Source organism: Solea senegalensis, linkage group LG3 (genome assembly GCF_019176455.1).
Source record: "Solea senegalensis isolate Sse05_10M linkage group LG3, IFAPA_SoseM_1, whole genome shotgun sequence".
NCBI classification, from domain to species: Eukaryota; Metazoa; Chordata; class Actinopteri; order Pleuronectiformes; family Soleidae; genus Solea; species Solea senegalensis.
In genome coordinates, this window is record NC_058023.1 from 19,381,040 (window position 1) to 19,401,189 (window position 20,150).

Here is a 20,150-nt window from a genome sequence, read left to right on the forward strand (position 1 = left end):
TTCACTCACACATTTTTCATACCTATTCACACACTGCAGGCACAGCTGTCAGGACACTAAACGTGGGGTTTAGTGTCTTGCCTAAGGAAGCGAAGCCGAGAATCTAATCGCCTACCTGGCCTGTTACATGGGGCGTGGCTCAGTGAAGTGTATCCACCTCTTACACTCAGAGAGGAGGGATCAGACATTATCAGCACGCTTTATTTAGTGAACTTTGATTGGGTTTCTATAACTGTCTAAAAAACTGTCCCTAAAATCAAATGGGTAAACAAAAGAGATTAGTTCAGAAATATGGATATCAAAATAAAAACGTTTTCATTTTCAACCTGCCCTAGAAATGACTGCGATGAACAAGTGGCGGTTTCTGTTTTAGCGTGCAGTGTGGATGCAATTCTGAGGCTCAGTGTGCTGACTGTGTGTCAGTACAACCACAAGTTGAACTACTGCTGTCTTATCATCAGATATTAGAACCTGGGTGCAGCGGTTTGATTCTACTCGGCCGCTTATCAATCAATGATATAGTTCAGTTGAGGTGTGTTGGATAGGGCTTAAGTCAGTTTCCTTGCAGACATGTCTGTGTACCAGAAAGTTTCCTGTTTTCCTCAATAATCTCTGGGAAATCTGCTGTCATCCGTCACTTCATTCTGTAATCCAATCCCTCTTTTTCTACACAAACTTGGCAGACCTTTGTCCTGTTATCGCCCTCTTCCTCCACCCACACTCTACGTTGCACTGGTGAGCAGCCATTCCAAACAAGCTCTACTCAGAGAGCACAACGACAACAACAAACAAACCCACTCATGCACCAGCTCAAACAAACAAGATAAATAAAGTTGACAGTAAAAAGAAACCAGCTACCGGTAGAGTGACGGAGCTCATCAAGAACCAAATTAACCAGTGTCCTTTTTGAGCGGTGATAGACTAGTTTGAGACACTAAAAATCATCTAAAATGTCCAGAATGTGTGACGGGTCCTTTAGATCCTTTTTTTTTTTGCCAGTTTCATTATAGAACCTTCAAAGATTTAAGGGAAGGATGATCTTTCACAAGCATCAAGTACACTGCTGTCCTCACAATGTTCTCAGTTTCACTTTTATGTCAGGGAGTCACACCTCACTGCCAATACCGTATCTGATGACACTCTCCAGCCACGGGAGAGTAAACATGTCATTATGATGGCCAAAAAAGAGCTTATTTAAAAAAAAATGAAAGTAAAGGGACAAGCAAAATTAAAGGTGACCAGCTCCTCCCACTCCCATGAGCATCAGGGGTGCGTGCTGAACTCCAACGGATATTTGAGAAATTACAAACAGCAGAAAAAAAGTTCCAAATCCTAGCCAACTTTCTTTAAAACAACCATAATGGCACAGTGAGGAGCAGCTGATCGACTGACCTGAGTGAACATAGGAAAAGATGGAATGTCTGTGCCTGTTTTCATTATTTTTTTATTACATCTGGGATGTTAACTTAAGCTGGTTCTACTAGAAGAATTCAGTTTCCCTCAGAGCAGGATGTTCTGCTGATGAGCTTCACTAGGGGGCAGCAATCAATAGACTTCAGCACTCATGACTGACTGAGTCAGACCCAGGACTGTAGAGAAAGTTGGTTTCAAGTCTCCCTAAAAATAAACTGTAAAGCAAAGCACAGCATGCATTTTTTTTTTGTGTGACAAAGACATCACTGCCACTGCCACTGCCACGTTTAAATGATCTTTGTCATATTTCATTATATCTTAAGGAGAATTAAACATTTTGAAGAAAAGGCAGATTATTCTCTGTGGATATTGAAAGGTATCAGATGATATTTGATTATTTACTTGAAATCTCTCTGTCACACATCTAAAGTGTCCAAACAGCCTGGATTTCGATGAGCGCTACAGAGAACACTGTTAGACTATCAAATATAGACCTGTAATTTGCACGATTGCCAGAAATCCACCTGGACTATTCATCGCATCTGTGTCATTATTATCTGTGCAACACAATTGCACAATAATCTTGCACTTGTTCATACATTGTGAATATTATATTCCTTATTTTATCTTGACAATTCAACTCAATAAAAAAAACATAAATGAGTTGTAGCAAAAGATATACGATTAGTTAGCACAATAAACCATATGAAGATGCTGATTGAAGAGCATGATTATTGCACAGGTGAGCCTTGTGCTGGTCATAATCTAAGGTCAGTGTTTGGATTATTGTGGGATTGGAACCTCCCCCGCAACCCCCATGTGGAGGATAAAGCGGTAGAAGGTGAGTGAGTGAGTGAGTGCATCACAAATGACATCGTCAACGTCAGCACCGCACACACTGGTCACCTGTCAAGCAAACTGTAAGACAGACGTTCCTTGCATTTACAGGTAGATTTATATAGTACTATTTTCTTAATCAATCTTTCTTCCTTAAAGAAACAAACTGACTTAAATGTCATCTATATTTTACATTTTACACAGCCAATAAATAGATTTTCTCCTCAGCAAGTTGTCCGATTGCCTGTCTTAGTCTGACTACGGTCTTAGCTCGATTCAACTGTGCATGTAAACATGCTCATTGATACTGCTAGTGTAATCAATTTACGCCAATAAACCCTCAAAATGTTACACACTGGACCTTGATATTGAACATATGAGAAAGGTTGTGGCACTCAGGGTCAGTGTCTGCCTGTATCCCACCTAACAAGACAACACTGGTCATTTGTACTGTTTACACAACCTTTAAAGCAAGAGGCGGCACAGTCTCACCCATTGAAAACAAGACAGAGAACACAGCACAATCAAGCAAAGATCTTTGAACCACTGACTGCATCCCAAATGTTCCCATTTTCTCAGATGATGTTCAAAGCCTGAGTGATGGAGTATGGACTCATGTTCACTAATTGCTGCCTAAAACAAAAAAGGTGATGTCAGTGCACGACTGAGAGATCAGACCAGGGCCTGTGTTTGAAGCCTGAGCCAGATTCACTGCATGGCTGATGTCACATGCCAAAGAACTCTTACGTAAAGGAGAATTGACCTGTTTCCACAGCAACACTGATAAATGACTTATTATCAGTGGGGTTGCATTGTGCCATCACTGCTAAATCAATAGGAACCACTGCAGAATGTGGGTTAACGTCTCTAACGTAGCGTAACGAGTAAATATCAAACATTCAATATGAACAAATCAACCCAAAAACCGAGGTCCGACCTAAAACAGCCTCAGCTGAAAACACTGCTGTGTTTCACAAATTAGTGACATCTAATGGTGAGACTGCAGATTGCATGAAAAACCTGTTGGGGTTTGTGAGGTTGTTCCAACTCCAACTTCAGCTAGTCAACCCTCCAACAAAATGTTTTATATTTTAAGTCCCCTGTGTGGCATTTAGGGGGTTCTATTGCCAGAAATGGAATGTACTACTCATAAGTATGTTTATATATATAAAGAAAAAAAAGTTTTGGTTCTAGCCGCCTTAGACCTGGGTCATCCTTTCCTCACATGTGTACTCAATCTCACATTCCCTTCCAGTAGTGATGAGTTCTCACCAGGGGTTTGACACCATTTAAACGCCCTTGTATTCTTTGAGCACTGATTTCAACCTCTTCAGATGACCTCATCTAAGTTCCTGTGGTTACTGTCTTTACAGCAGACACGTGGACATGGGAAATATGACTCAGAATACAGTACAGAAGTGTACTTTAGCTAAGGGGCCTTGCTTTTTGGAGGCAGCCATGTTTCTACAGCAGCCTGAACAGACAAAACAGCAAGAAGAACCTTCTCTCTGGTATGTGAAGGCCACCGTAGTTTCCTAATGTGCTTGGGAAAGTAAAGAGCCCTCTTTTGGTCTCACCATTTCATGTAACCCATCTGAAGTGATTTTATACTTCCAAAACTACAAAAAGTTATAGGTAGTATATTCAATTTCTGCCACTAAACCCTACTAAATGGTTCACAAAGGATGTTTTAATGTTTCAAAATCAAAAAAATACAGCTATAAAATATCAGGTGAAGGTGAAATGGGGATCTTTTTATTCCCCCCCAAACCTGGATTAATGTGTCATTTCAAGGTCACTTCTTTTTGATGGTATTAGTTGAAAACTTCATGTGAAGCTGATAGAGGGGATTAAAGAAAGGCCTGAGCAGATCAGTGCTGTCAGATGATATCGGCCAGGGTGAGGAGTTGGCAACTATCAGTAACAAATCTGTCTAAATGAATATGACTCACACGGTGCCTCACATTACACACGAGGCTGGGATCACGTAGCATTTATGGTTAAAATCTTGTGTTGGTGATGACTGCTGAGAAAGGCTGATACAGGAATGACTTTTAGCATGTTTCCACTGTGACTTATCATTCATTTGTGAGGTTCCCAGGAAATGAGTGGCTTAATGGCAGTTAAACTGCTACGTGACGCTACGTGAAGATATATTTTATTTCCAGTGGAAATGTCTGGTTTACCTATTTCAAGCAATATTAGGAATCAAATGCACAAATGTGCTTTTTTCACAATGTATTGATAGTTTGTCATCTTTAAAATGTGGGTTCCTTTTATGAAAGGTTTGGGAAACACTGTTTTCAGAATCAGAAATACTTTATAGAACAGGAAATAACAGAGATTCACAGCCTGCACTAAGATACATATACTAAGATATTTACAAAGGCACGATATACTAAGAAAATGAAATATAACCACCACCAGATGGTGAAAATATATATATATATATATAAAAAACTAATAAAGATTATGAACAAGAAATATTTACGTCTGTGTCAAATATATAAGAACTGAAAGTGTTAATATGCTGTATAGATACAGTATTAGAAAAGTAATTGGACCTAAATAAGTGGACTGTGTATAATATAATATATAGGTTTAAGTGTTGAAATCGGCAACTACTGTGCATTGGAACTGACTATGTTATTGAGTATTTATTTCTCAGAAAACTGGATACACTTTGCTCTGTGACTCAATACAGTATGATATAGTACTTTCTGTCCTAAATTGAAGATCATATCTTTACATAAATTACAAGTGCATTTTTCTATGCACTGGTGCAGGGCTGGCCCAAGCCTAAACAGGGCCCAAATCTGAATTTGATTTGGGGGCCCTCTACCACCACCTCAGACTAGTATATTAATTTGCGCATATGAAATACTAATTCATGGCCAGAAAATATTAATTTGTATTTCTTGGCCACATATTAGTTCCCCCACGTCATGTTTGGGGCTCTGTATACTATATCTAAAGCTATCTGGATTTCTATAAATGTAAGTAATACATTTTACTCCACACACTATTGTCTGGGGCCCCAAGCAACTGCACTGGTGTTTATTTAGAAGAAGACGTCATGTGCCTGATTTTTGCCTCAGCAAAAAGACAAATAACAAACATCACCTCCTCAAAAAATCCACCTGTTGTTGGTGTTCTGGTTGTTTCACTTTGTTATATTCGGAGCAGCATGCACTCAACTGCTGAGAAGACTCTTGACATGTTTTCTAAGAAATTAAAGTTGGGTAACTTCATTTATGAGGGGAAACCAGGTGCAGCTACAGTGTATGTTGCTGCAACGCTCGGTTTAATGAGAAAGAAAAGAGGGAACTTGGATGCAGGCAGAAATAAGCTCAGCTGTAAGATGCTTGTTGAGACCTGCATGACACGTGCTCTTTTGTCTGTTATAACAAGTTCATAACACACCTCAAAGTAACCGCTTTCTCTGCAATGTTTATCAAGAAACATGACTTCATAGTCAAGTTCTGGAGAGTCTGTGACAATTCCTGTACCTCATCATATCTGTCTGCAACACACTGGTTGTTGGTAAAGATAAGAGATACACAGAGGGTTTGGCCCGGAAGACAAAGTGCTGGCGAAATTTGTGAAAATGTGTGCTAATTTCCTGCACATGGCTGATAATGGCTGTTCTTGGTCTTGAACAGTACATTATTTATAATAAGACCCAGCCAGCATGTCCATGTGGGCCCTTAAGGGTTACAGTATATTCAGGTAGACAATATGGGTCCCAAGTGGATTTGTCCACAGTTTCCATGGTGGCCCCACCCGTGTTGGCCCACTTTAAATTAATGTTTTTATCTCATAAGGACACAGGAGCTGTTGTTCTGCTGCCTCGTTTGATGAGTTTATGTCACTTTGCTAAATCTGCAATTGTTTATTCTTATTCTTGAGTTTAAGTGCATTTGAAAGGAAAATATGTATTCTTTTAAGTATGTGTGCATTCAAAGCCATTCTTGCAAGAATAAAGTGAGTTGTAAGTCATATCGATTACTGACATGCCTCAAACATGACCATAGCGCTCATTTCGGCACATTTTCTCCCCCATTGCCAGCATCGTTTTATCACCTTTCTTTCAAAAGCAGGCACCAAGGTTTCCGATACAAATCGTAATGTTAACGCCTCAATATTTGAGAAAATGTAAATATTCAGAAAAACAAAAAAATCAAGTAATTTCGAGTCATTTTACTCAAGTCTCAAGTCCTAAAATTTGTAACTTGAGAGCAATTTGAAATTAAAAAAAGCTAAAATCAGGAACTGAGCATCAGAGATAGATAGATAGATAGATAGATAGATAGATAGATAGATAGATAGATAGATAGATAGATAGATGTGAGTGCATACACCACAGCTGTACAAGGAGGGGATTAAAAACCAGTGTGCAATGTACAGATAGAATAATTGCTTTTAGTTTTAGTGCTTATCATCTTAACCCTCTGTAATCTAGTAAAATCTCTATTTCTATATAGATAGATAAAACTATACAATGTAAAAGATGAAGTGCAAAACTATAAGAATATGGAAAGACATACTACACATCCATGCAAAAAATATTAATAAATTATTAAAATAAAAAATATACCCTTACTTAATATGAAATATAATAAAGAAAACACTCCCTGCTGAGTTCCCTGCTTTGTCCAGTGTTCCCACATTAACAGCAGGGTTTTACCACCTTTCAGGCGCTAAACTCCGCCCACCCACTATTTAAACATCAATGTCAGCCGGCCGGCACAGCAGCAGCAGCAGCACTGCATGTTCTCACTGCTACTTCTTGATCTTGACCAACAACAACACTTGCGTTTGGATTCAGAACAAAATAAACAAAGTCAGAGCTGACGCAGAATATTGACAGGTGTGAATCCTGACAAGGTAAGACATAACTAGGCATGATTTATTAAATATAAGGGGATATTTGCATAATTGATTTGAGATGGAGATTTTTTTTTTAAGGAGAATGTAAAGTTTATATGTGGTGCAAAACTTTATTGGGGAGTAAAAGTAATGTGTGTGATAAATGCTCAATAAAGTCAGCGGCTCTATTTTCTCTTATTACAGAAAATGCTATGCAGCAGGTTCATTGATTATTTTCCCTTTTCCCATCCCACTAAGGTTTCAACACAGAATTTCCTGGATACCTGAACTCATCGTCAAAAAATTTTTGGGATAATTTTTTCCCTTACTCCATTTTTGTCCGTCTGTCCCCCTCCGCTCCTTCGGGATTTAAACTTGGCCCGCTCCCTCTCAGAGAAGGTCTACTTCCGAGAGGTTAAGTTGGAGCCAAAGATGCGGTCTTTTCTCCCGCTCACTGTGTATTGCATCAGCCTGGTCTCCCTCCAGCAGCTGAAGGCTCTGCCGGCTCAGGAGCGTCCCGACAGCAACAGGTAACGCACACTCCCTCTCTCTCTCTCTCTCTCGCTCTCTCTCTCTCTCTCTCTCTCACACACACACACACTACATTTACACCAACGCGCAGTGCTACTTTATTTAGGATTCGCCACATGAAGCTCCCGCTACTCTCCTCTGATTGGCTGCTGAACTCCTGGAGCCGCATTACACTTTAATTTCGATATTAAATATTGATGCGCCATTCGTAGCTAATATAGTAGTGTCCACTTTGGACTACTTTGTTGTACTGTTGCATATTTATTAGTTGTACTGTATTGTCAATATTATTGTTATAATATTAAATTATATTAAATGTTAAATTATAATTTTAACAGAGACAGTAAGGTGTTTTAGTGCGCTCTCCCCTTTGCTAACAGTGGTTTAAGCTAGCGTGTATTATCTCAGGTAGCTAATTTAATATGCATACATGATAGCAACATTCATAGTCTGTGGCTCAATTATTTCAGTTTCCTTAACTGTTAAATGTAAGACTGGACTGTAGTCTTTAGCATTTGTTTTACCAACTTATTATTTAAAAAATATATAATTAGTGACAGAATGTTATGTGTTAAAATATTAACATGTAGTAGCTACAGCCAAAGGTAGAGTTGTTCCACCTAATTTATTATACTTCCCTGATGGACTTTTGATGATAACAGAACAGGAATATGCACAAGCTGTCATAAAAAATGTTCACCTTTCATATCATTTACAGTCAGAGGCTTTTTTTCAGGTTCAGTAGCTGATAAATTTAGATTTGCTGGGTCGTAGCCTTTAGTGCGTGCAATAAATCGTCACACAGTGTTACTCTACAGAGAAGTGAAAGTGATGTGTTATTGTGTCGGGCTGATACCCGCAGTTTAGACTGCAAGGTTAAAGGCTTTCCCATGACACAACTGAAATAAACTTTCACCTAAAAACAAAAAAGGAGCCTCCTGAAAGGTTTGTCAGTTATTAGACTGCAGTAGCAGTGTTTGACAGGGAACAGTATTGAATATAAACATTCAAGAAAGTTTTAAAAAACTGACCCAGCCAAATAAATATGTATTTTCTAACAGCAGTGTTTGTTATCAAAAGCCCATTCATAATGGCAGTGCTGTGTTATAATGTCATTTCTATGGAGGGTTGTATGTGATGATTAGCTGAAAACATTTTATACATACACTAAGAAATAAGGTATTTACAATTGTGTCCTTCCCTCCACCACCACCTCTTGGTCCCTCTGTCACATGAGTAACTGTTTATAAAGGGTTTGTTTGGTTTAATCTCCTTGTGATTCTGTACAAGAAAAACTCTTTATTTCCGAGGTTGGAAAACCTGTTTGTTTCTCGACCTGCCAGAAATTCCAGTGGGGACGATTGTAAAGAATCCTGATCTGAGAGGCATCTGTACTTTTCCATTCCCTCAAGTGTCTGAGCTTTTATTAGCACCGAATAAGACATTAAACAACAGCCAGTGTTTTTCCCAACACACATACAGTACAGTCTTTTAATTTTAAAGTGTGAGTCGGTCAGGCAGCGATGCAATACATGTGTGTATTTGCAGTGTGGAAAAGAAGAGGGAGGAATGTGGAAGAGTCAGTGCATGAATGCCCTCTTCTGGTGGATGTTGGATCCACAGCTAATGGCTTAGCTGCCCTGATGTAAACCAAAGAGGGGGCTCAGTCAACTTAGAGTACATCACCTCTAAGTTCTACATATTATGACCTGGATTCAAACCAGTATCATGGCTAACCCAATATGAAACATCAGACAATATTTCAGGCCCGGATCGTACTTACTACATTACCATCTGAGTGTTTTGTCTCCATTGAAGGTGGTGGTTGTTATTGGCAAATACCTTTTTTTTTGCTTTCAACTGTTGTTGGTACTTTCATTGAAAAAAGTGTCAAATGTCATCAGCAGCTTGATATAATATAACATGCGAAATTAATAGGTTTAAATGAACTCTTCTTAAATAATTAATGAATAATTGAAAGTGACATGGACACAATTAAGACACGTAACATCAGATACTTATAATTAATTAAAAGAACAGGGGTTGGGATTTTCCTTGTACGCAGGTGACACTCAAAAGTGTTTAAACGGTGAACACCTGCTGCTGAAACCTAACCACAAAGACGGAAGCCAAGGCTCTCTGTTTGTGTTGGTCAGGCCTCCTTCCGACGCACCTGCCCAACACCATAATCCCCCTCTATTTCCACCACTGCCCCAAAGTGTCATTACTCATGTAGATCATCACTGCAGTCACTAAAGTTTTGATTAGACTTCCTTACATCCCACCACGACAGTCAGTAAAGGCGCTGTACCTATCCAAAGCCTATTTGGACCCAATATTCATGTTTTTCCACTGGTCACATTGGAACTACATTTTTAGCATTTGATCTTCAGAATGTGATCATTTTATATTAATTTTAATCAACAATTGTCCCATCTTTAGTACTGTACTTAAGTGTAGGATGTGTTCACAAAATTAACATTTTAATGAGTTTTAAGTAAGTTTTAAGTAAATCATTCAGAAATAAAGATGCTGAAGATGAAGATTTTTTGTTTATTTTGTAGTTTTTTTCTTGATCTCTTAATTCAGGGCAAGTAAAAAAATGTGTTTTATGTTCATATTTTGTGTTTGCGTTACTGTATCAATTGTTTTATATTTCCTTTCTAATTTTATTGTATTTAAATGCACCAAAGCACCAAGTCGTGTAAATAGTGTAAGTAAGTGTAAATATACTTGGCAATAAATACAGATTCAGGATTTTAACTTTATTTTTGAACAGCATAGAAGTTACCAATGCAACAACAAAATCTAGATCCCTCAAAAATCCCACAAAATTGTTCTGTTTGGCATCTATTAAGTAAAAAATAGCACATTTACCAGTGTTGTGTATAAGTGTTTTGGTTCATCATGAAACTGTTGCAGGCCAAATTAGAACACTTAATGCCTCCACAGTCTACATCAGTGGTTCCCAAAGACTAGGTCGGGCTTAATAATATAATTTAATATGATGACCTATGATACTTTAGGGCTTTCAATCGTCCTCTATATCCCAAATCCATTCCTTATTATTTTTAATATTCAAATTATATTCAAATGTTTTATTAAAGTTGTTAGATGCCATTATTAGATAGCCATCGCTATCGTCCGGATCACTGTCTGATTGGTTGTAGGTCTATCCATTTGCAGACGCAGGCATTTTGATCTGTTGGTCACACCTCTTGGAAGTGGGAGATGACTACACCCTTTCCAGACGAGATTGAGTATGAGTCTGGCATTTGCCAAGCCATGTTTATGTATGATGAGCACATTGCCTGTCAGACACAACTGAGGGATAATCCAGATAATGGGCTGGCTGGCATCCGGCATGTCGCAGGAAACTAAGCTCTCACCCTGGAGTTCAATTCAGGAATCTCTGGAGTTCAGTGCAGCCTCTGTCTGCCAGGACACCTTCTCTAGATCAAACACATGAACTACCATCTTGTGACCTGAAGCTGATTCTTCCAAGTGATTACAGTATTCCTGAGCATGTAAATCTCTCACTGAAGCTGTGCCATCGGGTAGTATAATTTTTATGAAGACCTTTAGCAGTGCAGCTGACCTCAGTCTCCACAAATGTATTTTACTCTGACAACACAGGGGGAGAGTTAGCTCCCGCTGAAACTATTTCACTTTGCTCATCTCACATAAATGTCCTGTCAGGCTTTAATTAGGACAGTAAATTCTCCCTCTCTCTGAACCCCATGGTGCACATACTGTTCTGTTACCATCACACACTGACAGCGTGAAACATTTTCACTCCTCGTGAGTGTCTCTCAGCTTAGATGTCTGTCATTCCTTTCCCGTTCTGTGTTCATGTCCACACTGTCCCTCTGTGTCCTGATAAGGACAGACGCAAACTTTCCAAACAAGGAGAAATTGCACGTTCCTTCGATCACACGCAGCATTGTTTTTACATAACATCGTGAGGTCCCTTTTCCTTCTTTGCGAGAGAAAATAAGCCAGCGTTCCTAATCTCAAAACAAGTTAAATATGGCTTTCGTAGCATTATAAGTGGCATTATAGTACAGATTTCAGAAATGGGAAGAGGCTTGTTGCTTCCAGACGTAGGAACGTTAAGCGGATTTGCAGCCAAACTGACGATGACACATCAGTCTGCATGTTTATGTCATGGGTGATATACACATGATTCAAACCTTTCCGAGGACAAATACAGTCATATTTTTATGTAAAAGATTTGTTAGTTCATTAACTTGCTCTTTTATGTGTGGATTTATACAACATGGCGTTCAGACCTTCAAGCATAGATAGAACATAATATTTACCTGAGCTTCGTTGGGCCACTTTCCGCACATGCAGTTAGGTCTGCCCTCTTGAGTTGCTATCTCTATTCTGACATATTTACAAGTTATCAAGGAACAACAAGTACATTACTCTGTCAGTATTGTGTACACATGTCTGCAGAATGATTGAAAGCAGGGTTGCCTCTGATGTAAATAATCTCAAGAGAGGCCTCCTCTCGCGCCCACACACACATGTACAGTATGTAGCAGTAGAATGGCTCTGTTGGGATAATTTCACCAAACTCAAGCCAAAGTAGAGGAAAGTATAAGCTGCGACCAAAGAGGCAAAGAATTCCACTGTGGATTATTTGCTAAGACCCAAATTCCACCCTGCACTTTAAAGAGCTGGTTTCCACTCAACACTGAAAGCCACACCATTGCGAAGACAAGAATGCGCATGTACACTATATACGTACTGTATGTGTCTAAGACGAGCAGCTAGTTGAAAAGGTTTTTATGGAAACAAATGTGGCTTCTGAAGGGAGATCCACCCTGCTGTTGTGTCTACTCTGCAGAGCAGTGATGCAGTCTCTGAGCAGGCATATAGTTTTCTACTCTGCGTCCCGTCTATCCATGCAATTAACTGGCTGCCATGAGTGCTCCTATTGTCAGATGTTGCTTGCATAAAGTAAATCCCATCCCAGAGAAGAAGTTATGGAAGCAGAGGTACTTCTGAATAGCCACGTCCGCTGTTTCATGGGAAATAAATGACCAAGCCATTCATTCATGCTAACAAATCTCCCCACTGTTACTGAGCGGAAGATTAGAAATGAATGTTCCATATTTGCGCCCGATTAAGGCCATCAACGTCTGACTCTCTGGTAATCGTATTGTGTATCAGCAGCGTGGTACTACGGTTAACACAAGGTAAATCCGACTTTTCTACAGGGATAAGTCTGATTTACTGTATATACTCCGGCGAATGACACTTTTGATGATTGATGCTTTGCAAAAACTTAATTTTAACTTTCAATTTATACTCTGGTGAAAGGGTCCAGGTTCCTATAGGGATGGAACACTGCATGATAAGATGTTGCTCATTTCAAAACAAAGTTTTGTCAATGGACGCATTTGATCAAGTTCTTGAAATGAAGAAGCGTTGGTTTAAACAGTTGGTCCAACAGTTCAAGACCAGGACTACCAAGCATGATTTGCCAGTTGGGATTGGCACTAGCAGCCCCTGAGAGCCTCATAAGGAGGATAAAGCGGTAGACAATAGATGGATGGATGGATGGATGGATGAAGTGTTGAGTGACACTTTAACCCTAACCCTAACCCTGTCCTTTGTTTTTGTTTTTGTTTTGTCGTTTTGTGTTTGTACAAGCGTCTTTGAGTGTTAAGAAAAGCGCTATTAAAATACGATGTATTATTATTATTATTACTTTAATGTTAATATCTGTTGCTTGAAAACACATGTTATCAGGCTTTAGGGTTGGGGTTAGAGTTACGAGAGCTTCCTTTGGGTGGGTGAGGCAACATGCAGTATGCACCAATCAATAATTCTTGGGTCCTGCCTTCAAATGAAGGCAACCTGTGCTTTAATTGTGATGGATTGTTTGATTTAAAGCTTCAAAATACATTTCAGGTCAAAATCATCGGCACTCCCAAATTTAAAGTGCTTAGTTTGGCTTACTGAGTCAGGTTGAGACCTTAAAATATTGTAGAAAGAGAAACCCCAACAGTCAGCAAACAACTTGAAATCAGTGGAGAGATAAATAAAAATCCTTTTAAGAGTCTGTTATTCAACTTAGCTGTTTTTTCTTTCGTTCAATAACTTTTTAAGTTGGCAATCAACATTCTGAGCATTTGATTTGATTTGAAAGTCAAGGTTGTCCATGATTCAGACCAAGAACAAAGAGCAATACTGAAATGGAATATCTTTGAATGCCAGTGACTGACATCCCCATTTCGTATGAGTTGTGGGAGTAGACTTTTCCAAGAAGACTGTTCATCTTTGTAATTTTGGCTGTATCACAAAGTCACAGTGTTGCTGTATGCCAGCAAGTTCATATGTCCTTACTTGCCGATTGGTCTCTGGTTAAAAGTGGATCTGACTAACGTGCAGACATGCAAAGTCTAATCCTACGCGATGGCTGGAGGGCCTATATTACTGTATATTACTGTTGAAAATGTATTAAGAAAAGCCAGCATTGTTCCCATCTGTGAGTAGTGATGAGCTGGCAAGGAAGAAAACATTCCCCAGCCTTCTGTTAACAATTAGCAAAGCAATAGTGTCCCTCACCTTTAAAGCAATTTAAAAACAATGAGAAAGCTCCAGTGTTTATGAAAAACAAATAGTTGCATTTGGTGCTGAGCCACCACTGCTGCCTTGTGACTCATGTTAGAGCTGTCTCCCCGCAGACAGGGTGTGTGTAACTTGGTGATGTGGCACCACAGCACACCGAGCCCAGCCTGGAAATAGAGCCGACCTCTGTCTGTAGCCTGGCGTTGGACAGCAGGTCGTCCACAGGCTACCAAACCTGCCAGCAGTAAGCCTGCAGCTGTACTGGCGGAATTAAGCAAACGCCTCACGTTCAAAAGCGAAATCACACCACAACACAGACTGCAAGAGAGGGTGCTTGAGAAAAGGTTTAGCGAACACTTTTTATTATTAGATTAACGTTGGCTTCTGTCTCACAGAACATGGGGAAATTGAACCCCAAACCTGTGAATGTGCCAGGATTTTTCCCTTGACTCAGGAAAGCAAACATGGCAGATATATTTGCCCTCATGCTGTATTTAAAGATTCCATGTGTCACACTTGAGGAGAATTTACTGTCAGAAATTGAATATGCTACCATAATTATGTTTGTGTATGTAAATAATTGCTTTAAAATGAAATTGTCGGGTTCTCGTAGAGGTAGATGAAGTACGTAAGGCCACGGTTGGTGCACCATCTTGCACTGCCATGTTCTGCAGCAACCACAAAGTTACAACGCAAATGACAAATGACTCCCCCCTCATATAAATGAACTAACAACAAAACATCTGTATCTGTGGGAACCTCATCAGCTCATGATGGACAACTTTTGTTGACAATGACAGTAAGGGGTGATCAGAAGGGTCCTCCGTTTTCTGCCGTCTTACCATGGGATGTGGCTCATTTGTACACACTGGACCTTTAAACCTCTATGCAAGACAAGAAGTGACGTTAACATTCAACACTTCAATCTGTCAGACACAAGCAAAAGTGCTAACTACTCCTGGCCCTCTGCTGCAGTGATGGGGGAACACTGAGGGACGTGAGTTGCGATGCGCTGTTCAAACACAGTGGTGACAGTTCAGTGATGCAGGGTCCTGTTGCAAGAAGCAACTGTCTTTGTCAAACAAAGAACAGATGGTGAATCAGTTGTTGCCATGTTTGCTGAATGGCCAGTACCTGCTGGTCCACTTTGCAGCAGGACATGTCCATCTTAACAGGTCATTTATTCTGATGTGGAGCCTCAGGACAACATGTTTCACCATGGGTCAGTTTACATAATCTAAACACACACACACACATTTTCTTATGTAACTGTAGTTTAAACTTAGTCAATTTTCAACCCTAGTAAAGTTTAGGCAAAGCCTTCACATACCAGATAGGATGTAAACACTCACTTCACAACTTTGGGTACTCTGGTTTCCTGCCACAGTCCCAAACATACAGAGGTTAATTGGACACTCTAAATTCACCTTAGGTGTTTTTGTGAGAGTGACTCGTTGTTCATCTCTGTATGTTGGCCCTGCGATGGATTGGTGGCCTGTCCATGGTGTACTCTTTCGCCCTATGTTAGCTGGGATTGGCTCCAGCCTCGCTGCAACCCTCATGTGGAGGATAAAGCAGTAGAAAATGATTGTTTTCAGAACAATAATTCCTACAAAAACTCTTTCAGGAACCTTTGTACATTACCAAGAATAACAGAGAAAACACGCCCTCCATTGTTTGCTGAAACTCAGCATCGAGCTGCAGGATTCAATCTCAGTCTAGTAGAACATGTTGTTAGGGCAACAAGTGAAAGATCATTAACTTATGAGATGAGCGTGGTGTCCACGTGTATGGGTGCAGGGAGCTGCTCTGCGTTCAGGCGGGGCTGAGATGTTTTGTTTTTTTATCAAAGCTGCTTTTTACAGCTAATCGGATTGCTGCAGATTTATCAGTGACCTTGCAACAGCAGAGTAATAATGGTGGCAGGAACATTTTCTCGCCTCATTATATTCTTAGTCTAGCCAAACAGTAGGTGACAAAATCATCCAGACAATGGACTCTTTTATTTTGACAGCTTTACAAGTCTGTCCATGGTGGTCAAAATAAAAAAAAAATGTTAACAACTAGTGAATGGATCACTATTAATGTTTGAAAAGCGGATATTCATTCATTCATTTATTCATTCATTGTCTCCTCAGGTTGGGCGTCTTCACTAAGCTCATCAACAAGAGGGAGGAGAATGCCATGGCGCCGGGGTCACAGTCTGATGTTGCGACACCCTCCCCAGCCCCCAGCCAATACCCAAAATGGCTGGAAAGTTTCCTTGGACACCCCCCGGCCTCCGGAGTGAGAATTTCCTCACCAGGCCTGGCATGGCTCAAAAAAGCTTCGCAGAACACGGGGAGGGCACTGAGAGTTCGCCGCCACGCCCACTCAGGTTTACGAGGGGGCCACCACCCACATCATCCCCAGTTGATGAGAGTGGGTTGTGTCCTGGGAACCTGCCAAGTGCAGAACCTCAGCCATCGGCTCTATCAACTCATCGGTCAAAATGGCAGAGAAGACTCGTCCCCCATTAACCCCAGAAGCCCCCACAGTTATGGATGAGTGCGACATCTCCAAACACCTACAGCAAGTCTATCTATATCTCCATTTATTTATATCTTAATGTATTACTGGTAACCTTTGCCTTAGAGTTTGATGTAGTCCAAAACTTTCATCTTTCGTCCATCTCAAAATGACAATGAAACGACTGAATGCCGTGCCTGCATATTTTATGTGCTGATTAATGGATTTGAAGATACAACTTCTGGCTGAATCCTTTGTGAAACCCCCATTTTGAATTCTCCCATCATCATGAGAACATTTGAAAGTTTTTTGGTTTTGATTCTGCCCCCAGAACTTGGACAGCCTTGGACAGGCGTCTTAATCCTGTTAATGTAAGACTGAAGGCTTGTCTTCAACAATCCAGTGGTCTGGTCCTGTCTGCCAACTGACCTCCTCAGTGGTGGTTGTCCCGCGGCTCCTTGATCAAACACCTAAGCCCCTAATGTGGATTTCAACCTGCACTCTGAGCTGGAGCCCTGTCATACCCAATGTACTCCCAAAGACTTTGTAATTTGACCAATGAACCTCATTTTTTGAGCCCCATTTTATTTCATGCCTGCACTTACATCCCTGGAATAATCCACACGGCTTCATTTGAACTGGGAATGTACTCATGGCCAAGGTTTACTTTTGAAACAGCCACAGCTTTTGAGTTGCATGCAGAGTCAGAGCTCGACCACATGAACTCCATGCTGGAAAAGGAAAAAAAATACTTCAGAATCCAAAGTTCAGAATCCATAGTGGCCGCTTGGCCGACACAGTAGGTGGCAGAATGAACGGTGGAGTCGTGGATCAGCACTGCGGGCATTTTCTCTGACAGAGGCCAAGTCTGAAATATTAGCTCTTTCACATGATTCATAAGTTCTTGCTGCAAGTCAGGATTTGGCTGACAGCAGTTTAATAAACCTGATTTAGTCACTTTGGCCTTAACAGCAGGGGAGGGGGGGCCTCCTCAGTCTCCTGGGAACGTGAACACATAAATGCAAAGAGTGAGGTATATGGTTTCCACACAGGGTCACTTCATCCAAATAAATGATAAAATCAGAAAAATAATAACCCTCTTTTGGGTTCGATTCCAGAGAAAAGTGATTTTTTTGTTCTGAATGCTGCTGTTAATTGTGATGCCCAAGTACTTCATGGATGGAACTAAAACTTCCATTCACCCTCATTACGTTTAGGGGGGAAATATAACCCAGATTTCCCACATAACACTGGCAATTTGGTTGAACTGATCCTTTAAATTGTGGCAAAACAATGTATTAAAGTATACTGAGCTTGACTGAACTTAACTCATTTAGGTGTTGCCAAATTAAGTTTGTCAAATAATTCCTTTTTTATTGAGGTTGAAGACCACTTGAGATTGAACACACTTGCCTTTGTATATGCGACATGTCAGTGATTTTATTTTTGATTGAGCATGTATAAGAAAAGGTCATTTTTTTTATTCTTTATATGTCCTGTTGGAGGCTCCTCATAGCACTTATTGTAGGATATTCAAACTTTTGTTGGCAACCACAGGGACCCTTTGTTGTTACAATGCGAGTTTCTAATGAGAGACCACAGTGACCAAAATGTTTGGCGTTCAAGAGCCCGAATTCAAAAAGGTGCACAAAATAGCATGCAACACACACCCTGACATTTCCATGTTCCCTATTTATACCCGTCCTTAAAAATGGTGGGAAGACGACAGACTGAGAATAACACAGGCCTCGAAATACACGCTACAATTTAACAGGCTGTAAAAAATGTGTTTTTTTTTAAAAAATGCAACCAAAATTATATCACCCGTATAACATAATATATTATTTACATTCTTTGTAAATTTTATTAGTTCCGTCACTTTGTGATATAGCTTGATCTTAACTTGTAGAGAGCTGTTGAATGCTTTTTTAAATTCGTGTTAACGTCACGCATTCTGATCATTTGCATATCGTTCCATCATATAAATATTGTTCGAAATTCACAAATATAAATGGTTTGTATGAGCGTTAGTTTAAATTCACCAAAAAATACCTGGCAATACTTGACATCATATATATTATATTTTGTTATGTTACATCTTAATCTGTGTTTCTTGTGATTGTTGTTTTTTTCTTTTTCAAAAGCCTTCTTTACATTTCGCATTTCTCCGCTTTGTCCCTGCCTCTCCTTCTTTTACTGTCTGTAATCATTGGAGCCCAGAGGTCACAGGGTAATACTTCCTTAGTCCTATACATCTGATCTGTTCATAGGCTTGCTGAGGTGAAACATGCCATTCTCTCAGCTGTAATGGAGCTAATCATTGTCTCGTGACAAATCATTAAAAGGCTTTTTCAAACGCTGACAAAAATCCTGGTGGATCTCTCTTGTTTTTTTGCAACGTGCCTTTTTCCACACAAATCATGTGTTTGACCTTATCTACTGATTCTTGTCTGAGCTCTGGACCATTGTGCCACTAGTCCTTTTGTTTTGTTTTTTCAAAATGACGTCAGGCATTGCGTCATGTTGAAGTTGTGTGAGCAAACTGTGCACGACCGCAAATACCTCCCCCCCATAGAGGCTCAGTATTGCACAGACACGTACTGTACGACTGAGGAGAATCACCAGCATATGAAAAATGTCTCTGTTGGTTTTGTACGACATAGGACGCGCGCGTGTGTTGCGCGTCTCCTCGTTTGTGAGTCACATGACCTCTCGCAGGGTGAATTCCGCTCCTTGTAACGAACATGTGAACCAGTTTCCTCTTGTAAATGTTGCATTTGAGATGTGATCTGAGATTGTGAATGTGTGAGTGTGAATGTGTGAGTATACATATATATGTATATTCAGTCAATTATTTAAAGTTATGTATTTAAGTTATATTTGTGAAGTTAATATCTGTCTATGTGACCAAAGACTATTTATCTCATATTTTCTTTCCACTGCTCCTTAAACATGACCTTGGTAGGAAAGGAAAAGTCTTAACTGTAGTTCAACTGTTACTGTTTGACAATGTTCTTCTCTCTGTAAAATAAAGACCTATACTGTAGTGTGACGGAGTATAGACCATGATTTAACAGTATGCTTGTATGTGCATGTGCATTCATGAAGGAAATAAAGACATACACACTGATAATTCATTGGCAAACCTTAATAAATAAGTTAAGTTAACGCAAACCATTCACTAGTGTGAGTTCAGTTTATTTGCCAGATCATTTACAATAACATTTTTGGTTTTAAACAAGTTTTTAAAAGATTTCTCAAATATTTATGTTTCATTTTTATGACAGGTGGTCTAATACATTTGTATATATACTGTATATATTTAAACTGTATATATTTAAACAATATATATTCTATATTAAACAACAGAGAATAATTTCCAATCTCCCATCAGGATATAGGATATT

General features: G+C 39.7%; 1 protein-coding gene across 1 annotated transcript; it reads left to right on the forward strand.

Moving 5' to 3' along the window:
• The first annotated feature begins 6,998 nt into the window (after positions 1 to 6,998).
• adm2a (adrenomedullin 2a) lies at positions 6,999 to 19,789 on the forward strand. The gene is made up of 3 exons (XM_044022554.1): positions 6,999 to 7,137; positions 7,378 to 7,649; positions 16,374 to 19,789. The coding sequence occupies exons 2-3, from the start codon at positions 7,552 to 7,554 to the stop codon at positions 16,780 to 16,782; spliced, it is 507 nt and encodes a 168-aa protein (XP_043878489.1). The 5' UTR covers positions 6,999 to 7,137; positions 7,378 to 7,551; the 3' UTR covers positions 16,783 to 19,789.
• Positions 19,790 to 20,150: the final 361 nt, after the last annotated feature.

Coding starts and splice junctions, on each gene's coding strand:
- adm2a (XM_044022554.1), top strand. CDS start 7,552: ATGCGGTCTTTTCTCCCGCTCACTGTGTATTGCATCAGCCTGGTCTCC. Junction 7,650..16,373: donor GAGCGTCCCGACAGCAACAG/GTAACGCACACT, acceptor TTGTCTCCTCAG/GTTGGGCGTCTTCACTAAGC.